Genomic DNA, 18,598 nt, shown 5'->3' with positions numbered 1-18,598 from the left:
CTCCGCTTCAAATCGCAGTTCCTCTTCCGGGGGAAGGTCATCCTCGTCCGCAGCACCCATCTCACCCGTCCTTTCGGCACTCGCCAGCTGCTCCAAGAGATGGTCGATGTCGATACCAATAGCGTGACGCGGCCCAGGAGAAACTCGTCCTCGGGTCCTTCCAACACAATCACCGGAACACGAGGAAGATGTAACGTAAACTATTCCTTTGAAAAATACCCTCTTTGCCATACACATTTTCGGAGATATCCACTTCTAGATATCTGACATTGAAGTGATGTCAAAGTCTCCCCGAGAATGTGATCTTTTTTTTAGTTGCCCCATACCTGGTAGAAAACGCAGCGTTTATTCGTCATTTTGGTACTTTATTTCAAGGGTGGTCAAACAACTGGCAGGTCCTTGTCCCCCCCCCCCCCCCAGTAAACCCCCCCAGTAAAAGTTTGTTCACTTCAAAGTCAAGGGGGTTGTGAAAATGCCAGTTCGTCGCTCATGAAGGAGATAACGACGTCACTGTGGATTCCAATCAATGTCGCAGTGTACACTTTGTTTGAAGCGGAAACCTTGATCTTGGTTGTCGCAGAGCAATTCATGCGAAAAGAACATGTGTACCACACCGTGTCTCTGTTGTTGTTGTGGCGTTTTACCGGATGTTTGCGAGCCCATCAATTGCGACAAGGCTTGTTCTCGAGTCTTTAACGAGCCAAGAAAATGAAATCCCTCTTCATCGATGTCGTTAATGTGGTCACAAGCAGTGTAGATGTCGTCTGCTTCATCATTGCCATCGTTATACCCTTCAGACGCGGATCTAACACTAGAGTAACTACCATCACATTCAATGCTGCTAGAATTGAATATTCCGTATTCTTGCAGTAATGGCTTATCCAACTCGACTTCGTTCTCATCATCATCAACATCGAAGTCGGAAGGAGCCAATCGCGTCTGGACTCGTATCCTCACGGCGTACTGCGCGATTGAAGGGCGACAAGTGAACGGCGGTAAGTGCATGCGGAGCAACTTGAAGGACAACTCGCTCCACAAACAAAGTTATGACGAGGCATCTTAATTTGGCATTATAGAGCGTAACGAGAAAAAGAAAGAAGTCGCTAATATTTCATTTGCTCGCAGTAACACGATTAGACCAATAAGAGGACCGTAATGTGGTATGGTGTCAAGGGGACAATAACATGGCTTTGGATTGGGTTTACATTGATGGAGCTGATCATTAATCCCCGACTTGTTCAAACTTAAACTCTAAAGACCGGTATCATGATATGCTATTTAGATTGGCCTACACGACATCCATACTTGTTGATGCACCCATGCATATATGTACACTTGGCGAGACACCTATATTTCTTAAAAAGCAACCCAAATATGTCTTGACAATTGCCTCACTGTGCAGTGAGCCACGCCTGGCACCGATTTGTACAACATGATTATTATGCTTTCGCATGGCTGCAGACCCATACTTACCGTTATTATCGAAGACATGAAGGTGTCTCTACAGGTATGTATGGATAGCAAGACGATGTTCTCCTGGAAATCTCCTCGGGGCAAAATAATCATCTTATAATTGTAGATAAATTCCTGAACAAGTTCAAGCTTAGATGAATTTTAGAACAAGTTCAAGCTTGGACACGTTGTTCTCTATTACAGCAATTTTGTCGATCAGGGCATTGAAAATGAGAACTGGGGCATGGGAGTCCAAAGCCGTTTAACGCGTCTGGAATTCAATTCCTTGTGTGAATGAAGACCCTTGTGGAGAGCCGATATGGGTCAGGTGGATTCCGTGAACGATTATTTTTGTCACCTTAGGCCGACAAACAGCATCTTGCTTGCGTGCATACGACATCGTCGTTCATACAAAAGGGGTAGATGTCGTGTCGCTCTCTTCGGTGTATCCTACAAACTACGATGACCACCAAGTGCACTACAATCTTTAGTTCGGCGAGTCTAAAACGTGTCGGGACGCAGAGATGGATTGCTCCCACTGAGTCAATATTTTCTGTGGTAAGGAGAGATACCCCTTCAGGACACTATTTTGGCCCGAGAAAAAAAATCAATTATGCAAATGTGGATAGTGCGGTACATGCCTTTGTCAGCATCAAACGGCATACTGTGAAATACGTACATATTTAGCGGATAAAGGATAGCGAGGAAAACGGATGCTGTCGGTTCAAACGACGGAGATCGTGACAAACAACTATGAGTGGTAATACCGTACACGCGGCGTTGCGGGGGGGGGGTAGTATCTCGTCACTCTTCGATCACGTCCTACACTAAGGCTCTAATCTTAGTAGTTGTTTGGCTTGGGCTTGTTGGAAAGCGTGACTAGATGAAATGAAATAGGCAGTCTGAGACTTCCTTCTCTTCTCTAATATATCTTATGCAGAGATATGACGATGCTTGCGCGGTAGCGGATGCGCTCATGTGCATCCATGAGATCGAGGACGGGTGCTCATGCTGAATCCCTGCGCTCTGAGCCGCAGCAACGGGCTACAATCAGTGCTGCTGCTCATGTTGGTGAAAGTGTGTCAATGTACATCGACTTGCGTCAAAGTGCTAAAGGGTTCCCGACGAACCGAGTGAAGTGTCTAGCCACGTCAGCTTGACCCGACGAACACAATTTTACTGACAACAACCGAGAATAACGTGGGGTTTCAAGGCGGTCCTCCATATCACACGTCGTCAGCACAGGTTGAAGATGAGTGATCCGCGCAGGATAGTCATCGTGTCGATATGGACGCAGTCGTGACGCGTGACACTCCGGGTATAGACGTAGCCGAGGCAGTAGCGTGAGCTTGAACGTGCTAGGAATGGTCTTTTCGGTAATCAGGTTGGGACTAATGAACCTTGGATCGAACTTACGCTTGCCAGGTGGGTCAATTCAAGGTTCTCGGTATTCCGTAGCACCTTGTCGCCCACCGCAAATACCAAATGCGAACAATTCCAATCATAAGCTGCATGCCAACGATGGGTAGCAACCCTAGCATCCTGCGCCGTCACCAAAATTAACTTCTGGTACGTGGCGAATTTCGCTGCGGTAGTCGGGCGAGTGGTCGGAACCACACAATCTGACACGGCACGCGTCTGATAACCCAAGTCGGTCATGAATGGATATATATGTGATCGCGTGAATCGATCGCAAACTCACCGAATAGCAATTCTTCATTGGCACTTCTGTGCATGTCACGATGGCTTTACTGAAAACGCTGCGGTGTAGACCGATTTTGTGAAAAACAAACGCCACTTCTGATGTTACTTAGATGGATATTCGTTCCTATTGACTGGAACGCATTATCGCGTATGCCGATAAGAAGATTTTATGAGCGGAGCTAATCGATCCAGCACATTAAAAGGAGCTTCTAGCAGCACTACACGCTATGCGCACCTGCAAAGTATAGTTACTGGACAAGGCTTTCAACACCGATCATCGGGCGATTGATTCTAGTTAGAGCAGCAAACGCGCGCCCGGCGTCTGGTGCGGTAATTAAACAAGCTCGCGCTGCTCTTCGCTTTAGATTGGTTACCGGCAACACTGGCACCGTCACCAACAATGCTCCAAGATGGGCAGACTGGTCAGATGGCACGAGCCGCGCGATTATCCTCCTCCAGTTTACATCCCACGACACCAGACCTCACATGCTGTCACACTCGATATACCGGACTGTTCAACCCTGTAATGGCACAATTTGCTTTTGAGTTCACGATGTGCAACTGTTATCCCACATCCCTCGAGTGTGGATCATCTGTTCAAGATCTGGGTGGCGTTCAAAAGTTTCAATGCGGCAAAATCATTTTTGTTCAGTTGTGATGAAAATCTTTTTAATCTCATGGTGGACCACGCCGTTATTGTGCGGAGACCTGGTAATGTGGTATACGCCAGTCTTCTGAATTATCACTGTACTGCTGGGGTATACGCCAAGAACTCCATCGCCTTAAAGCTGGGGGCTTATCGATGGCTACATTTTTATTTTGCGATCCCAATCAACCCATCGGAGCTGTTACCGCTAAATCCGACGAAAGCAACAAAGATGGCAACGATGACGCAATTGGTCATGCAATTGAAAACCGCTTGAACAATGGTGGTGACATGGATCGGGCAGTCAGCGATAAAATCGACACGGATGACCATGTTGCTGCGGTCGCCGACACGAGAAATCTGAAGACGAAGCGGGCGAATAAGAGGGAGGCGACTACGTTCTTTTCATCGATGTACACTACCATGTCGTCGGATACGCCGAGCGGTTCCAATAAATTAACTTTCAACTACAGTGGTTACAGGAATTAGTACGCCTTTAAAACTAGTATGTCTTCACAATTAGTCTGACACACACGAATTCCTGTCGCTGGTAGATCCCAAGGTTCAAAATTAGTATGCCTCCACAAGCTCATAATTTGCCTGTCGCAAAACTGGGATCGGCTTCGAGAAGCGGTTTGGTTATCCACTCCCACGGTTTGAATTGGAGTCTCTGCGTGTGATGATTATTTGACACAAGGGCACAAGAAACCAGAGACAGCATATAAGTACTTCTTTCTTCCGACTATGGCGAAGGTGTCGATAAAATAGCAGGCAGTTTTACCTGTTTGTTTATTTTTATCCTAATATTTATCCAATATTTATATTTACCCGCGTAAAGTGCTTATGGCGACCGCAGCTCGCTGGTATGTTGTTCCGCCAAGGTGCTCATGGAACACGTCTTTAAGGTATTGGCCCTCAGAGCGCGCAGCAGCTTGACCCGTTTCTGCTTCACCTCTGTCCCTCACAACTCCCGCTGCCCTGCTCGCGACAAGCACGACGAGTACGTCAACGGACTCGGCATGAAGGCGTAAGACGGCACGCCGCGCGGGTTCAAGGGAGAGTATTGAAGGGTGTTATGTCACACGCTCGCGTCTCCACGCCGCGCTCCGGGGTTGCATATGGACTTACATTGGATTGTGAGAGCAGGATCGTACGACTTTGCGCGTAGAAACTTACGACTCGCACGTTTCAGCACAGTCGTACGACTCTACGCGTAAAATCTTACGACTCGTATGTTTTATCATAATCGTATGACTTTACGGATAAGATGCAGATAAGGATAGGAGGCCTTGCGTTCTGGTCGGCCAAGGACAACCAGTCAAGTAGGTTGAGTGAAGCGATTCTATCTCACACTCACTTTTGGTTTTTCAACCTCGCCAACAAGCCCTTCTTCTTCTACTAGCCCCACACCGCTCTTCCTTACCTTCCATTACCATGGACTCGACTTTTGGCCCACGCAAATTGTCAACCTTCGTCAATTAGCGCCTACTCGCCATCAACACTGGCTAGCGTCGCCACGAATGGCTCATCCTCCGATGGCTTCACCAGCTTCGAGTTGCTGTCCGCTGGAGTGTGGACGTCCTTGCACTTGTCCACACCGAACTTCTCCGCGAGTCGCTTGGCGTAGGCCCGCTGATTCATGACGATGGTCTTTTCTTCACGCTCGCGGTGAATCTCGATGCCGAGGCAGTACTTCAGCTCTCCAAGCTCCTTGATGCTGAACTCGCGTCTGAGTGCCTCCTTGATCGACGCGATGTGAGCATTCGTCTTGCTGAACAGCATGAGGTCATCGACGTAGACTACGAAGATGCTGTACTCGTTGCTCGATCGACGGACGTAGACGCACGGGTCGGCATCAGAGCGCTTGAAGCCTTGAGCCAAGAGGTGCTTGTTCAGCTTGATGTTCCATTCATGCGCCGCTTGCTTCGTGCCGTAGAGTGACTGCCCGAGCAAACACTTCTTCGTCGGGTTGTCCTGATCCATGAACCCGTCCGGCTGATCCATGTAGATCTCCTCTTCGACGTCACCATAGAGAAACGCCGTGTCGACATCCACATTCTCAGCCTCCATGTCCTCCTCGGCAGCAATTGCCGCCGCAGTGTTGACCGACTCCTTGCGCGCAACAGGGGCAAAGGTTTCCGTGTAGTCGATCTCTGGGCGCATCGTGAACCCCTTGGCCACCAGACGCGCTTTGAACTTCACGATGTTGCCGTTCGGATCGCGCTTGATGCGGAAGACCCACTTGCACCCAATCGACTTCTTGTCGGACGGCATGTCGACCAGAGTCCACGTGCGATGATCCTCCAACGACTTCATCTCGCTCTCCATCGCGCGAAGCCACTCGTCTTTGTACTTGCTTCCCATGATTTCGTCGTACGACACTGCACGCTCGCCATCATCGTCGTCCGTGTACAGACAATAGAGCGAGTTGTAGTCACCCTCGTAGTCGTCGAGGTTGAATTATCCGCGTCGCAAGTTCGGAATTTCTTGCTCCTAGCGAACCACACCTCGACGCTTGCGTTCCGGTCGCACCATCCACTCCTCTTCACCATCTCTCCCTGGTGTGCTGGATCCACGCGTTGGTACAGAGTGTGTTGGTTCACCGTGCTCCTCCCGCACCGGTTCCTGGCGTGGTTGAGTTGGTAGCGTGCGAAAGCCATCTTCAGCTCGAGTCTCTTCGCTGGTGTCTTCGGCCTTGTCGTCGCCAATGACGTCGAAAACTCCCTCGGTAGCATCTTTTGGAACCTTCACCGCAGGTGCCTCAGCAAACGTCACACTTCTTGAAGTGACAATTGATCCGTCGCTCACGTTCAAAAGTCGATACGCCTTGCGCTGTCTCGCGTAGCCGAAAAAGACGCACTTCACACCCGTGTCGTCAAGCTTCGTACGCTTCTGTTTGGGCACGTGGGCGTAGCACTCGGTCCCGAACACTCGCATGTGATCCAAACGCGGCTTGCGCTTGAACACCCACTCGAACGGACTTGAGTGCGAGTTGGAAGTGTTGGGTAACACGTTCCGAATATCCACCGCCGTCATCATGGCCTCGCACCAGTACGACTTGTCCAGTCCGCTCTCCTTCAGCATGCAGCGAGTCATCTCGACTAGAGTCCAATTCACTCGCTCGGCCATCCCATTCTGCTCCGGATTGTGGGGCACCGTGAACTCGTGCTTGATCAGCTTGTCGTCACACAAAGCTTCCATCGATCGGTTACAGTACTCGCCACCGTTATCGCTGCGAAGAACATTCATTGTAATGGGCCTACTTTGGCTCACTACTTTAGCTTACACGTATGCGCGTGTATGTGAGGAAGCGTAGCTTAGTTTAAATTAGAGTTAATTATACTCGGGCCTCCGAGTATAGATTAATCTAAATAAAAGATCCAAATAATGTTTTTGGGTTAAAATGAGAACTGCTATTTTTGTTTTATTTTTCTGACTTCCTCTAAATGTAATATTCTAAACTGGGAATCTGCCAACGGCTGGTTGGCAGAATTCCAACGCTATGCATGTCGCTCATTGGCTAAAAGATGCTGCTTTCAGCCAATAGGAATCCTAAGTCTCTATGGACCACCCGTCGTGGTGGTCGTAAATGTATGTAGCCTTTGGTGTGTCTACACCAAGGTCGAGAAAGTCTTTCGAACCTCTAACAGACGTCGTGTCTGTTAGAGTTACAAGTGACTGTAGCCACTTGTACGTGTAACCCTGTTACACCATCCCCCCCCCCTCAAGGTTAGACGCGCCGAGTCACGGCACGTCAATCAGAAATTGACCATTCGTCAATTCTTCACGTTGGGAGAAAGAAAACTCGAGCTCATTCCGCAATGAGCTCGCCTCAGAAGAACACCGACGCTGCAGCAGAGGAGATGTCCTCCGCCGGGATAGAGACTCTCTCTATCCCCGAGTACCGCGAGCGTCACAAAGCAAAGCGTGACGCTCTTGCTGCCAAGACTGCGGCGGGGACAACTCAACCAGAGATTGTCCTCGAAGGTTCTTCTGTAGTCAACGACGCCGTTGACTTCGAGGACGACGACGTGGAGATGGAAGAGGGCGAGGCCTCTTCTAGCAAGCGCAAGGAGTCTATCGACAGCGATAGTCTCGACCCGCGTGCGGGTCGAGACGCCCTCGTGAAGGAGACGACTCGGACGCTTCGAGCTCGAAGCGTTCGCGCGGCGAGAGCGACACTCCGCTCTCTGCTGCTGGGGCTTTAAGCTCCCCGCGTGAGGTGGCATCTTCAAGTTCCCCGCGCGCTGCTCAGGCAGCGCGCGATCCGTGGATGCCGTCTGCGTCAGAGATCGCAGACCGTGTGGGCAACACTGTGCCTCCAAACGAAATCCCGCTGTACGTATGCAGCGGTATCCACGACGATGCTGTTGCGGAGGAGCAGCACTTGATCCGTTAACGAATCAAAGGCGCGATTACTGTATCGGACTCTTTCACGAGCTCCGGTACTTCTCCAGCAAGAAGACCTCTTCTCGCAGCAAAGTGCCTGACTGGCAGGCACTTTGTCAAAGTTGGAATGCTTTCGTTGAGAACTTCAACAAGAAGCCGGCTGCTTACCGTGAGCGGGCTAAGCATGCCCGTGAGCGCTTCGAGACATTCTCGACGCGCGGGAGGCTGGAGCAGCTCCACAGATCCTCTGTGGACGCTGGTATTCCATGCGCTGTGCCCGAAGGCCATCAGTGCACGTTGTGTCTTCCGGGTGCGGTGCGCTTGAGCGACCGCGACCTAAACGGGTACACGACGATTCGTGTACCTGAGAGTCTCAAGGATCTCCGTGCCAAGTTCTTGGCACGCGAGGAACGCGACGATCGTGGGACCTCGGGCGCTGTAGGTGACCACAGCGCTCGCACTACCTTCGCGTCGGCAGTGCGTGGTGAGCTTCGTACGCCCTCACCATTTCCGGAACGTCCTGCAGCAGGACGTCCCGTGGCTCCCATGTATCTTGGTGGGGCAGAAACCCTCTCCAACGAATACGATAACGAACCGGCTGCCGGTTCGTTTTCGGGATACTATGGTTCACAATACGCTCAACAATCCAGCGTGTTGAGCCGCGGGCGTCGCGGATCGGAGGCGGCGGTGGTGGGAACACGCCCTGGGTATGGTCAACCAGGGGTTGACCTTGGCCCGACGCTCGAGGAGCGGGTCGCTGCTGTGGAACAGCATCAGAGCCGGCCGGGAGTTCGCCGCTCTGATGCAGGAGGTGGCGATCCTGAGGGCTCAAGTCGCTCAGGTCTCGCAGACCGCGTCGGACATCTCTATCGACGTGGGAGGTCGCGTCGCGCGCTTGGCCCAGCGCGTTCACGCGCTGGAGCAGAGGTTCGCTCCCGCTGGGGCTTCCGCTTCGGGCCAACCGAGCTAGGTGGCTCGTGCTGCAGGTATGGCTTCAGCCGCCCGACGTAAAAGGTCGGATGGAGGCGCATGCTAGATGGAATATCTAGTGTGTAGGCGTTGCCATGCCGTGCCAACACCGTGAACGGCCCGATGAAGCGCGGAGCGAGCTTGCTCGCCCCGAAGTCGGAAACTGCATGTTTAGGCAGGTTTTGAGTTGCTAACAAAACCAATGAACCCTTCTTGAATTCATTAGTGTTGCCCCTACCAACATTGTCTGCGTTCAGCTTCTGTCGGTCGACAGAAGCTGCGATAGCGTCTTGGACAAACCGAATGACGGCTTGTCTGCGCTGCACGAAGTTGATTGCGTCCGAGCTGAACTCGTTCAGCTCGTTTCTAGCAGTAGGCCCTGCCTCTGCGTTCGTCTTCGCGGTGCACAGACCCGTTCTTCTTCTTCTTCTTGCTCTTGTCGACGTCTGTGCCCTGCACAGACGCGTGCTTCTTCTTCTTGTTGCGCGTAGTCGCGGCTGACACTGTGCAAGTGTCAGCGGCATTCTGCGACTGCTGCGTTGCAGTCGTAGATCCTCCCCCACTTAAGGAAGGAGCCACCATCCCGAGTAGACTCGGGAGGCGTGGGTGCCTGATGGCATTCACGTAGAACGGTGTATGCCCGGTCGAGGCATGCACCGAGTTGTTGATGGCGAACTCTGCCATCGGCAGGCACTCGCTCCAGTGTTGGAACGAGTGAGCGTAGCTCTTAAGCACGTCTACGAGCACGCGGTTCACGCGCTCGGTCTGCCCGTCCGTCTGCGGATGATCCGCAGTCGACATCGAAAGTTGACTCCCAAGAAGTGTAAACACTTCTTGCCAAAGGTGTGCAGTGAAGCGCGGGTCTCGATCCGACACAATGTCGATCGGCATGCCATGGTTCTTGAACACCATGTCAACGAACAGACGCGCCGTCTGCTCCGCAGTCACTTCAGCGGGTACCGCAGCAAGATGTACCATCTTGCTGAAGCGGTCAACAAAGACCACAACGCCCGTGTTCCCCTGGCTGTCCGGGGGAAGACCGAACACGAAGTCCAAAGACATGGACTGCCAACACTCCCGTGGAGTTGGTAGTGACTGCAAGGGAGCCTGCGCGAAAGGCGCAGGCTTCACACGTTGACAAACCTCGCAAGCACGGACGTACTTGCGCACCCATTTATACTGGTGGGCCCAGTAAAAGTCTCGCGTGAGAAGAAGGTATGTCTTCTCACGGCCCGGATGCCCCGCAGTCGGTGCATCGTGATACTCGTACATGATCCTGAGTCGCAGGTCATGGTCATTGGGCACGACAACGCGGTCCGCGTTGTCGTCGACTGCACTGTAGAGTAATAACCCGTCGAGCACCCGGTAACGGTGTGCACGAGCACGAAGATGCTTCGGCAGCTTCTGACGAGCTTTGTCAGAAGGCGCTGAGCCGTAGGCCAGCAAGAGCTTCGCGTCCGCGTCGTGCGCGTACGCGACCTTCACGTCGTCCAACAGTGACGACGTCGGGGTGCTCGATTGCATGGCGTCAATGGCATTGACGTCGGCATCAGTCGTGGCGTAGTCAGGTCGACGCGAGAGCGTGTCGGCCACCACATTGAGTCTTCCGGGTTTGTACTCAACCCGGAAGTTATACTCTGCGAAGAATGAGAGCCATCTCGCCATCCGTTGCGAGATGTGCGGCGACTTCACAGCCGTCCGCAACGACGCGTGGTCCGTATAGACCACGAACGGTTTGCTTCCGAGTAGATACACTCGGAACTTCGCGAGTGCGTACTTCATGGCAAGGAGTTCCTTGTCATGTACCGGGTAGTTGCGCTCAGCTGGCTTCAGCTGACGCGATTGGTAGTAGACGACACGATCACGGCCCTCGTGATCGTGCTGCATCAACGCACATCCGATTGCGAAGTCGGATGCGTCACACACAACGTGGAATGGGCGATCTTGGTCGGCCACCGCCAAGATTGGCGCCTCAGTCAAGCCCCGCTTGACTGCATCGAAGGCCTGCTGACACTCAGCAGCCCAAACCCACTCGGCGTCCTTCTTCAGGAGCTGTGACAGCGGGCGTATCATGCCCGCGTAGTCCTTCACGTACTTGCACAAGTACGTGGCCAAGCCAAGGAACTGCCGCAGTTCCTTGACGTTCGACGGCGTCGGCCACTCATTGATCACTCTGACCTTCTCAGGGTCAGGGCGGACACCGTTCTTCCCAACGAGACACCCGAGCACGGGTATCTCGCTCGCCCCGAAGATGCACTTCTTCAGGTTCGCATAGAGCTTGTGCTTGCGCATGAGCGCAAGCAGCTTCCGGAGATGCACCTTGTGCATCTCAACATCGCTCATCCCGTCCGCAGCCCGGCTGTGGACGAACACATCGTCGAAGTAGCTCGGTGCGAAGTCGCGCACCGAGCGCAACAAGTGCGTCACGCACCTGTTGAAGGTCGCAGGGACGTTCTTCAGACCCTGTGGCATCACTAGCCACTCCCAGAGCATGCCACTCGGCGTGCTCACTGCCGTGAGAGGGATATCGCTCTCACGCATGAGGATCTGATAGAATCCATCGCGCAGATCAAGAGCACTGTAGATAGTGCTCCTGGCCATCGAATCGATGATATCTTTTCGCGGTATCGGTGTCTGCGTCGGTATCGTCGCATCGTTCAGCTTGTTGTACGCATGAACGATGCGCCAACCGCCCTGTGGCTTCTTGACACAGAACGTCGGAGCACTGTGCGGGGATTTCGATTCCCGCACTTGTCCAGCTTTGCGACGACTCTCAAAGAAGTCGTCGATCGCCTTGACCTGCTCTCGCGGCAGTGGCCACTGCCGCGTGACACAGTACTTCGTCCCCGGCACGAGATCAATCTCGTGCTGGATGCCCTTGTCCTGCGGAAGCTCCGCAGGGATCTCTTCCGGAAGCACGTCCGCGTGCTCCCGTAGAATCTCGTAGAAGGGACTCGACTTCAGCGAGTCCCAGCTCTGCTCTTCAAAGCGCTCCTTCTTCGTCTACGCACTGAGAGTGTCCTCGCTCTCAGTGGTGCTCTCCATGAAGAACTGCCTCAGTTCTTCATTCTCGCTCTTCGTTCTCTCGGCGTCCAAGAGAATGCATATCTGCTCGATGCGTCCATCGTGCAAGTCACGCGCGAAGCGCTTCCAGCTCATGACTGGAAGCGAAGTCAACTCCGACGCTTGCATCGGAGGGTTAGCGAGAGTCATCTCCCTGTACCGGAACCCGGCACAGGTACGCGTCAAGACGTTCAACGTCTCGACGTCCGGCTTCTCAGCCATCGTCTGTCCGGCAGACATTCCTTGTAGCGTCTCGGCCCCGGGCCGAGACTTGCGCAGCGACCTTCGCATGCGCCGTCTTCTTGTTTTGCGGAGCCCGGCTCCGCTTGGTTCTTGACCTCGTCCAGGCCCAGCCGTGGACGGGTGTTCTTCTTTAGTACCGCCGGCGGGTTCATCCCGCGGGCGAGCGACTTCAAGCCCGGCTTGGTCGCCCGGCGCTTCGTCGTGCAGCCCGGCTGCACGACAGCATGCAAGTTTTTCCGGTGCGGGACGTTTGCAACCGTCCGCACCGCCTGCAGCGTCGGCTCCCGGAGCCGACACGCCATCTTCACCTCGACGCCTGTTATTGGCGGAGCCCTCCATTACGGAGGGTGCGTCGGCTCCCCGAGCCGACGAATCAAATTCGTCCAAGCTATTGACTATTGACTCCCGGAGTCGATGCGACTTCAATACCTCGACGCCAACCATTGGCAGAGACCCCCATTACGGAGGGTGCGTCGGCTCCCCGAGCCGACGAATCAAATTCACCCAATCCATCGACTCCCGGAGTCGACGGCGTTTCGTCACTTTGGCTCTTATTATTGGCCAGACCTGATCCAATCAGATTCGCGTCAGCCTCCACGGCTGATGCGTGTGACTCGCCTGCGTCATCCGTGCCCCTTGAGGTCGGAGACTCTTCCTGATTCGCTGAAAAGCGGGTGTCGATCTCCGAGATCAACACATTTTCTCCTTCAGCCGTCGGCGGCGACGCCGACGCTTGCTGCTCTTGCGCGCGTGCTCGCGCGCGCCCAGGGCGCTCCGGGACAGCGGCATTAGGCGCTGTCTCGAGTGGGGAGTCGCGCGCACCTGTCGGTGCGTGCGTAGCGGCAGCAGGGCCATCGCTCACTGTTCCGCTGTCGCGACCGAAGCGCACGAGAGTGCGCTTCTCCCAATCGATGACCGGATCATGCCGTACAAGCCACGGCATGCCCAATACAATGTCAAACTTATCGTCCAGATCCAGGACGATAAAGGTCTCGACAAACTCTTGATCTTCATACGTGAAGCGCACGCGTACCATGCGCCTCTCGGTCTTCACGACGGTACCCGTTGCCAGTCGTACTTCCAACATACTTCGAGGTATCTTTAAATCGTCGAAGTCAAGCCTTGATAGACTTCGCAGTCGAACAAAGTTCTTCGACGCGCCAGAATCTACCAAAGCACGGAGAGAGCCGCTTGCTCTCATCGAGTTCACATTCAGGATGACAAGGTCAGGCTTGTCATCTTGGTTCTTGCAGCGAGAATGAATCTCACTAGGGGTTGCAGTCCTCAGTGTCGTGTGTTCAAGGTCGACACGCGGAACTGCATTACCAGTAGGGCGCCCCGCGCCTACTGGCGTCCAGCGTTTTTTGTTTGGTTGCGACGGTGCCCGGCACCGCCGCGATAGTCACCCTGCTGGTGCACGGGGGCCGTGCACTCCCGAGCAAAGTGACCGATTCTACCGCATCGGTAGCATCGCACATTGTTTCCCTGCGACTGCTGGGGTCCAGCAGTTGCAGCACTCGAGAGGTTCATGGGTTCTGGGCCTCCCGTCCTCACTACTGGGCGTGGCTGTGGCCTCGGCACATGTGCATGCAGCTTAGCCTGCCGCAGGCTGAACTCCTCCTGCATTGCAAGAGTAATTGCAGCTTCGAGAGTACTTGGGTACTCACGGAAGAGATAGGTCTTCTCAGCCCCTTCATGAACGTGACGACCTTGGTCGCCTCGTCGATGGGATTGGTCACGATGTTCGAGACCAAGTACCGTGCTCTCTGAGCGTAAGCATGGACATCATGCTTGCCCTGCTGCAGGTCGAGGAACTCCGCCCTCGACCGGAACTCGTTTTGCGGGGGCTCAAACGCTTGTCTGAGCTCCTCCTTGAAACCCTCGTATGTGCTAAAGCACGTAGGATCCGAGAGTCGGCGTCCATACGCCCAACTTCTTGCACGTCCGCCAAGACATGACGTGGCGAACGCAACCTTCGACAACGGGTCGACGATACGTCGAGCCGCAATGGCAGTGTCGAGTTTGACAAGCCAACGGAGGAGAGGCTCGCCCTCTCTTCCAACGTAATTGCTCACGCTGAGCTTCAGCGATTGCGCGCGCGGTGTCGTCCCCGACGACACCGTGGTAGACGAAGCAGCATTTCGCTGCTCCCTCATGATGAATCCCAGAGCAACACCATGTTGCTCTGTCGGCGTTAGCGTACGCAGCATCGTAGCTACAGCCGCCTCACCAATGACTGTTGACAGTCGTTGGAGAGCTTCCCACTCTGGGTCCGACAGGTGGGGACAGTCAGCGCGTGCAACGTGAGTTGCAGGCGTAGTGGAGCTTTCCATGGACACCTCCGTATTCATGGGAAGGTTCTCAGCTCCGCGTTCGTGCGGTGACGTACGAACTCAGGTAGTCGGTCGTTGGACGGACTACAAAGTGCTACCAGGTGTAGCGGGCCTACCTTGGCTCACTACTACGGCTTACACGTATGCGCACGTGTATGAGGAAGCGTAGGTTTCTTTTACTTGAGTTAAGTATACTCGAGATCCACGAGTATACTTTAAACAAGATAAAGACTCCAAGTAGCGGGTTTTGGTAAAAGATGAGAACTGCTATTTTTGTTTTATGTTTCTGACTTCCTCTAAATGTAATATTCTAAGATAGGAATCTGCCAACGGCTGGTTGGCAGAATTCCATTGCTATGCATGTCGCTCATTGGCTAAGAGATGCTGCTCTCAGCCAATAGGAATCCTAAGTCTCTATGGACCACCCGTCGTGGTGGTCGTAAATGTATGTAGCCTTTGGTGTGTATACACCAAGGTCGAGAAAGTCTTTCGAACCTCTAACAGACGTCGTATCTGTTAGAGTTACAAGTGACTGTAGCCACTTGTGCGTGTAACCCTGTTACAACCATGGACTCGACTTCTGGCCCACGCAAAGCGTCAACCTTTGTCAATTAGCGTCTGCTCGCCATCAACACTGGCTAGCGTCGACGCGCCATCGTGAGCCGTGTGAGCCGTGTGAGCCGTGTGAGCCGCCTCTGCAGCGCACGTGGGCATGCAGAAGAGTTGTTGGGGTCACAGGTGTTGTGTCGGAGCCGAGCTCAGATCTGCCGGCCGACAGAGTCCGGTGTGGCCCGACACATTATGAGATGGAGAGCGGCGTGGGGCAATCGAGTAGGCCCTGATGCAAGCGGTAGTACGTCCGAAGGCCGGCAGCGTGTCTAATCGCATGCCAAGGCAGCAGAGAGTGCTGCGGCGTGGCCGGCACGAAGTGGTCGATAAGTGGCGTTGTCGGTGTTGGATGAGGGCGATGCGTATGGCGTTCGGTAGCGGCAAGAGGCGTGGAGGCGTGCATGCGGGCGTGGTGTGTGTGGTTTGCGTGGTTGTTTAGTTGTAGGTTGTGGCGCAATGGCGTTTTTTGTTGGCGTGAGGGTTGTGGTTTGCGTATGGTGGTCAATTGGCCGAGCGGTCTAAGGCGCCAGTTTAAGGCACTGGTCCGAAAGGGCGTGGGTTCGAATCCCACATTGGCCAACTTCTTGCTCTTTTGCACCGCTTCAGCCGCCATCGCACGCCCCAGCAGCCTTTCCGCCTCCCTGCCACGCCTACGCGCCCCGTCAGAGCGCCCTGCAGCCGCTGCCACTCACTCCGCGCGGGTTCAAGTCCACCATGGACTCGACTTCTGGCCCACGCAAAGCGTCAACCTTTGTCAATTAGCGTCTGCTCGCCATCAACACTGGCTAGCGTCGACGCGCCATCGTGAGCCGTGTGAGCCGTGTGAGCCGCCTCTGCAGCGCACGTGGGCATGCAGAAGAGTTGTTGGGGTCACAGGTGTTGTGTCGGAGCCGAGCTCAGATCTGCCGGCCGACAGAGTCCGGTGTGGCCCGACACATTATGAGATGGAGAGCGGCGTGGGGCAATCGAGTAGGCCCTGATGCAAGCGGTAGTACGTCCGAAGGCCGGCAGCGTGTCTAATCGCATGCCAAGGCAGCAGAGAGTGCTGCGGCGTGGCCGGCACGAAGTGGTCGATAAGTGGCGTTGTCGGTGTTGGATGAGGGCGATGCGTATGGCGTTCGGTAGCGGCAAGAGGCGTGGAGGCGTGCATGCGGGCGTGGTGTGTGTGGTTTGCGTGGTTGTTTAGTTGTAGGTTGTGGCGCAATGGCGTTTTTTGTTGGCGTGAGGGTTGTGGTTTGCGTATGGTGGTCAATTGGCCGAGCGGTCTAAGGCGCCAGTTTAAGGCACTGGTCCGAAAGGGCGTGGGTTCGAATCCCACATTGGCCAACTTCTTGCTCTTTGCACCGCTTCAGCCGCCATCGCACGCCCCAGCAGCCTTTCCGCCTCCCTGCCACGCCTACGCGCCCCGTCAGAGCGCCCTGCAGCCGCTGCCACTCACTCCGCGCGGGTTCAAGTCCACCATGGACTCAACTTCTGGCCCACGCAAAGCGTCAACCTTTGTCAATTAGCGTCTGCTCGCCATCAACACTGGCTAGCGTCGACGCGCCATCGTGAGCCGTGTGAGCCGTGTGAGTCGCCTCTGCAGCGCACGTGGGCATGCAGAAGAGTTGTTGGGGTCACAGGTGTTGTGTCGGAGCCGAGCTCAGATCTGCCGGCCGACAGAGTCCGGTGTGGCCCGACACATTATGAGATGGAGAGCGGCGTGGGGCAATCGAGTAGGCCCTGATGCAAGCGGTAGTACGTCCGAAGGCCGGCAGCGTGTCTAATCGCATGCCAAGGCAGCAGAGAGTGCTGCGGCGTGGCCGGCACGAAGTGGTCGATAAGTGGCGTTGTCGGTGTTGGATGAGGGCGATGCGTATGGCGTTCGGTAGCGGCAAGAGGCGTGGAGGCGTGCATGCGGGCGTGGTGTGTGTGGTTTGCGTGGTTGTTTAGTTGTAGGTTGTGGCGCAATGGCGTTTTTTGTTGGCGTGAGGGTTGTGGTTTGCGTATGGTGGTCAATTGGCCGAGCGGTCTAAGGCGCCAGTTTAAGGCACTGGTCCGAAAGGGCGTGGGTTCGAATCCCACATTGGCCAACTTCTTGCTCTTTTGCACCGCTTCAGCCGCCATCGCACGCCCCAGCAGCCTTTCCGCCTCCCTGCCACGCCTACGCGCCCCGTCAGAGCGCCCTGCAGCCGCTGCCACTCACTCCGCGCGGGTTCAAGTCCACCATGGACTCGACTTCTGGCCCACGCAAAGCGTCAACCTTTGTCAATTAGCGTCTGCTCGCCATCAACACTGGCTAGCGTCGACGCGCCATCGTGAGCCGTGTGAGCCGTGTGAGCCGCCTCTGCAGCGCACGTGGGCATGCAGAAGAGTTGTTGGGGTCACAGGTGTTGTGTCGGAGCCGAGCTCAGATCTGCCGGCCGACAGAGTCCGGTGTGGCCCGACACATTATGAGATGGAGAGCGGCGTGGGGCAATCGTGTGGGCCCTGGTGCAAGCGGTAGTACGTCCGAAGGCCGGCAGCGTGTCTAATCGCATGCCAAGGCAGCAGAGAGTGCTGCGGCGTGGCCGGCACGAAGTGGTCGATAAGTGGCGTTGTCGGTGTTGGATGAGGGCGATGCGTATGGCGTTCGGTAGCGGCAAGAGGCGTGGAGGCGTGCATGCGGGCGTGGTGTGTGTGGTTTGCGTGGTTGTTTAGTTGTAGGTTGTGGCGCAATGGCGTTTTTTGTTGGCGTGAGGGTTGTGGTTTGCGTATGGTGGTCAATTGGCCGAGCGGTCTAAGGCGCCAGTTTAAGGCACTGGTCCGAAAGGGCGTGGGTTCGAATCCCACATTGGCCAACTTCTTGCTCTTTTGCACCGCTTCAGCCGCCATCGCACGCCCCAGCAGCCTTTCCGCCTCCCTGCCACGCCTACGCGCCCCGTCAGAGCGCCCTGCAGCCGCTGCCACTCACTCCGCGCGGGTTCAAGTCCACCATGGACTCGACTTCTGGCCCACGCAAAGCGTCAACCTTTGTCAATTAGCGTCTGCTCGCCATCAACACTGGCTAGCGTCGACGCGCCATCGTGAGCCGTGTGAGCCGTGTGAGCCGCCTCTGCAGCGCACGTGGGCATGCAGAAGAGTTGTTGGGGTCACAGGTGTTGTGTCGGAGCCGAGCTCAGATCTGCCGGCCGACAGAGTCCGGTGTGGCCCGACACATTATGAGATGGAG

At 54.8% G+C, this 18,598-nt stretch overlaps 1 protein-coding gene and 4 non-coding genes across 5 annotated transcripts; all 5 read left to right on the top strand.

Moving 5' to 3' along the window:
- Window positions 1–7,623: 7,623 nt before the first annotated feature.
- On the top strand, window positions 7,624–9,161 carry PHYSODRAFT_323603 (hypothetical protein; the record flags this gene model as incomplete). The annotated part of the gene is made up of 4 exons (XM_009519152.1): window positions 7,624–7,906; window positions 7,933–8,171; window positions 8,243–8,898; window positions 8,939–9,161. The coding sequence occupies 4 exons, from the start codon at window positions 7,624–7,626 to the stop codon at window positions 9,159–9,161; spliced, it is 1,401 nt and encodes a 466-aa protein (XP_009517447.1).
- A 6,746-nt stretch (window positions 9,162–15,907) lies between these two features.
- On the top strand, window positions 15,908–15,987 carry PHYSODRAFT_t160. Its single transcript has one exon. It is a non-coding gene; the product is annotated as a tRNA-Leu (tRNA).
- Window positions 15,988–16,654: 667 nt separating this feature from the next.
- PHYSODRAFT_t161 lies at window positions 16,655–16,734 on the top strand. Its single transcript has one exon. It is a non-coding gene; the product is annotated as a tRNA-Leu (tRNA).
- Window positions 16,735–17,400: 666 nt separating this feature from the next.
- On the top strand, window positions 17,401–17,480 carry PHYSODRAFT_t162. Its single transcript has one exon. It is a non-coding gene; the product is annotated as a tRNA-Leu (tRNA).
- Window positions 17,481–18,147: 667 nt separating this feature from the next.
- PHYSODRAFT_t163 lies at window positions 18,148–18,227 on the top strand. Its single transcript has one exon. It is a non-coding gene; the product is annotated as a tRNA-Leu (tRNA).
- The last annotated feature ends 371 nt before the right edge of the window (window positions 18,228–18,598 follow it).

Source organism: Phytophthora sojae (assembly GCF_000149755.1).
Source record: "Phytophthora sojae unplaced genomic scaffold PHYSOscaffold_1, whole genome shotgun sequence".
NCBI classification, from domain to species: Eukaryota; Oomycota; class Peronosporomycetes; order Peronosporales; family Peronosporaceae; genus Phytophthora; species Phytophthora sojae.
The sequence above is the reverse complement of the archived record's forward strand: the minus strand, read 5'-3'. Positions and strand labels throughout refer to the sequence as shown.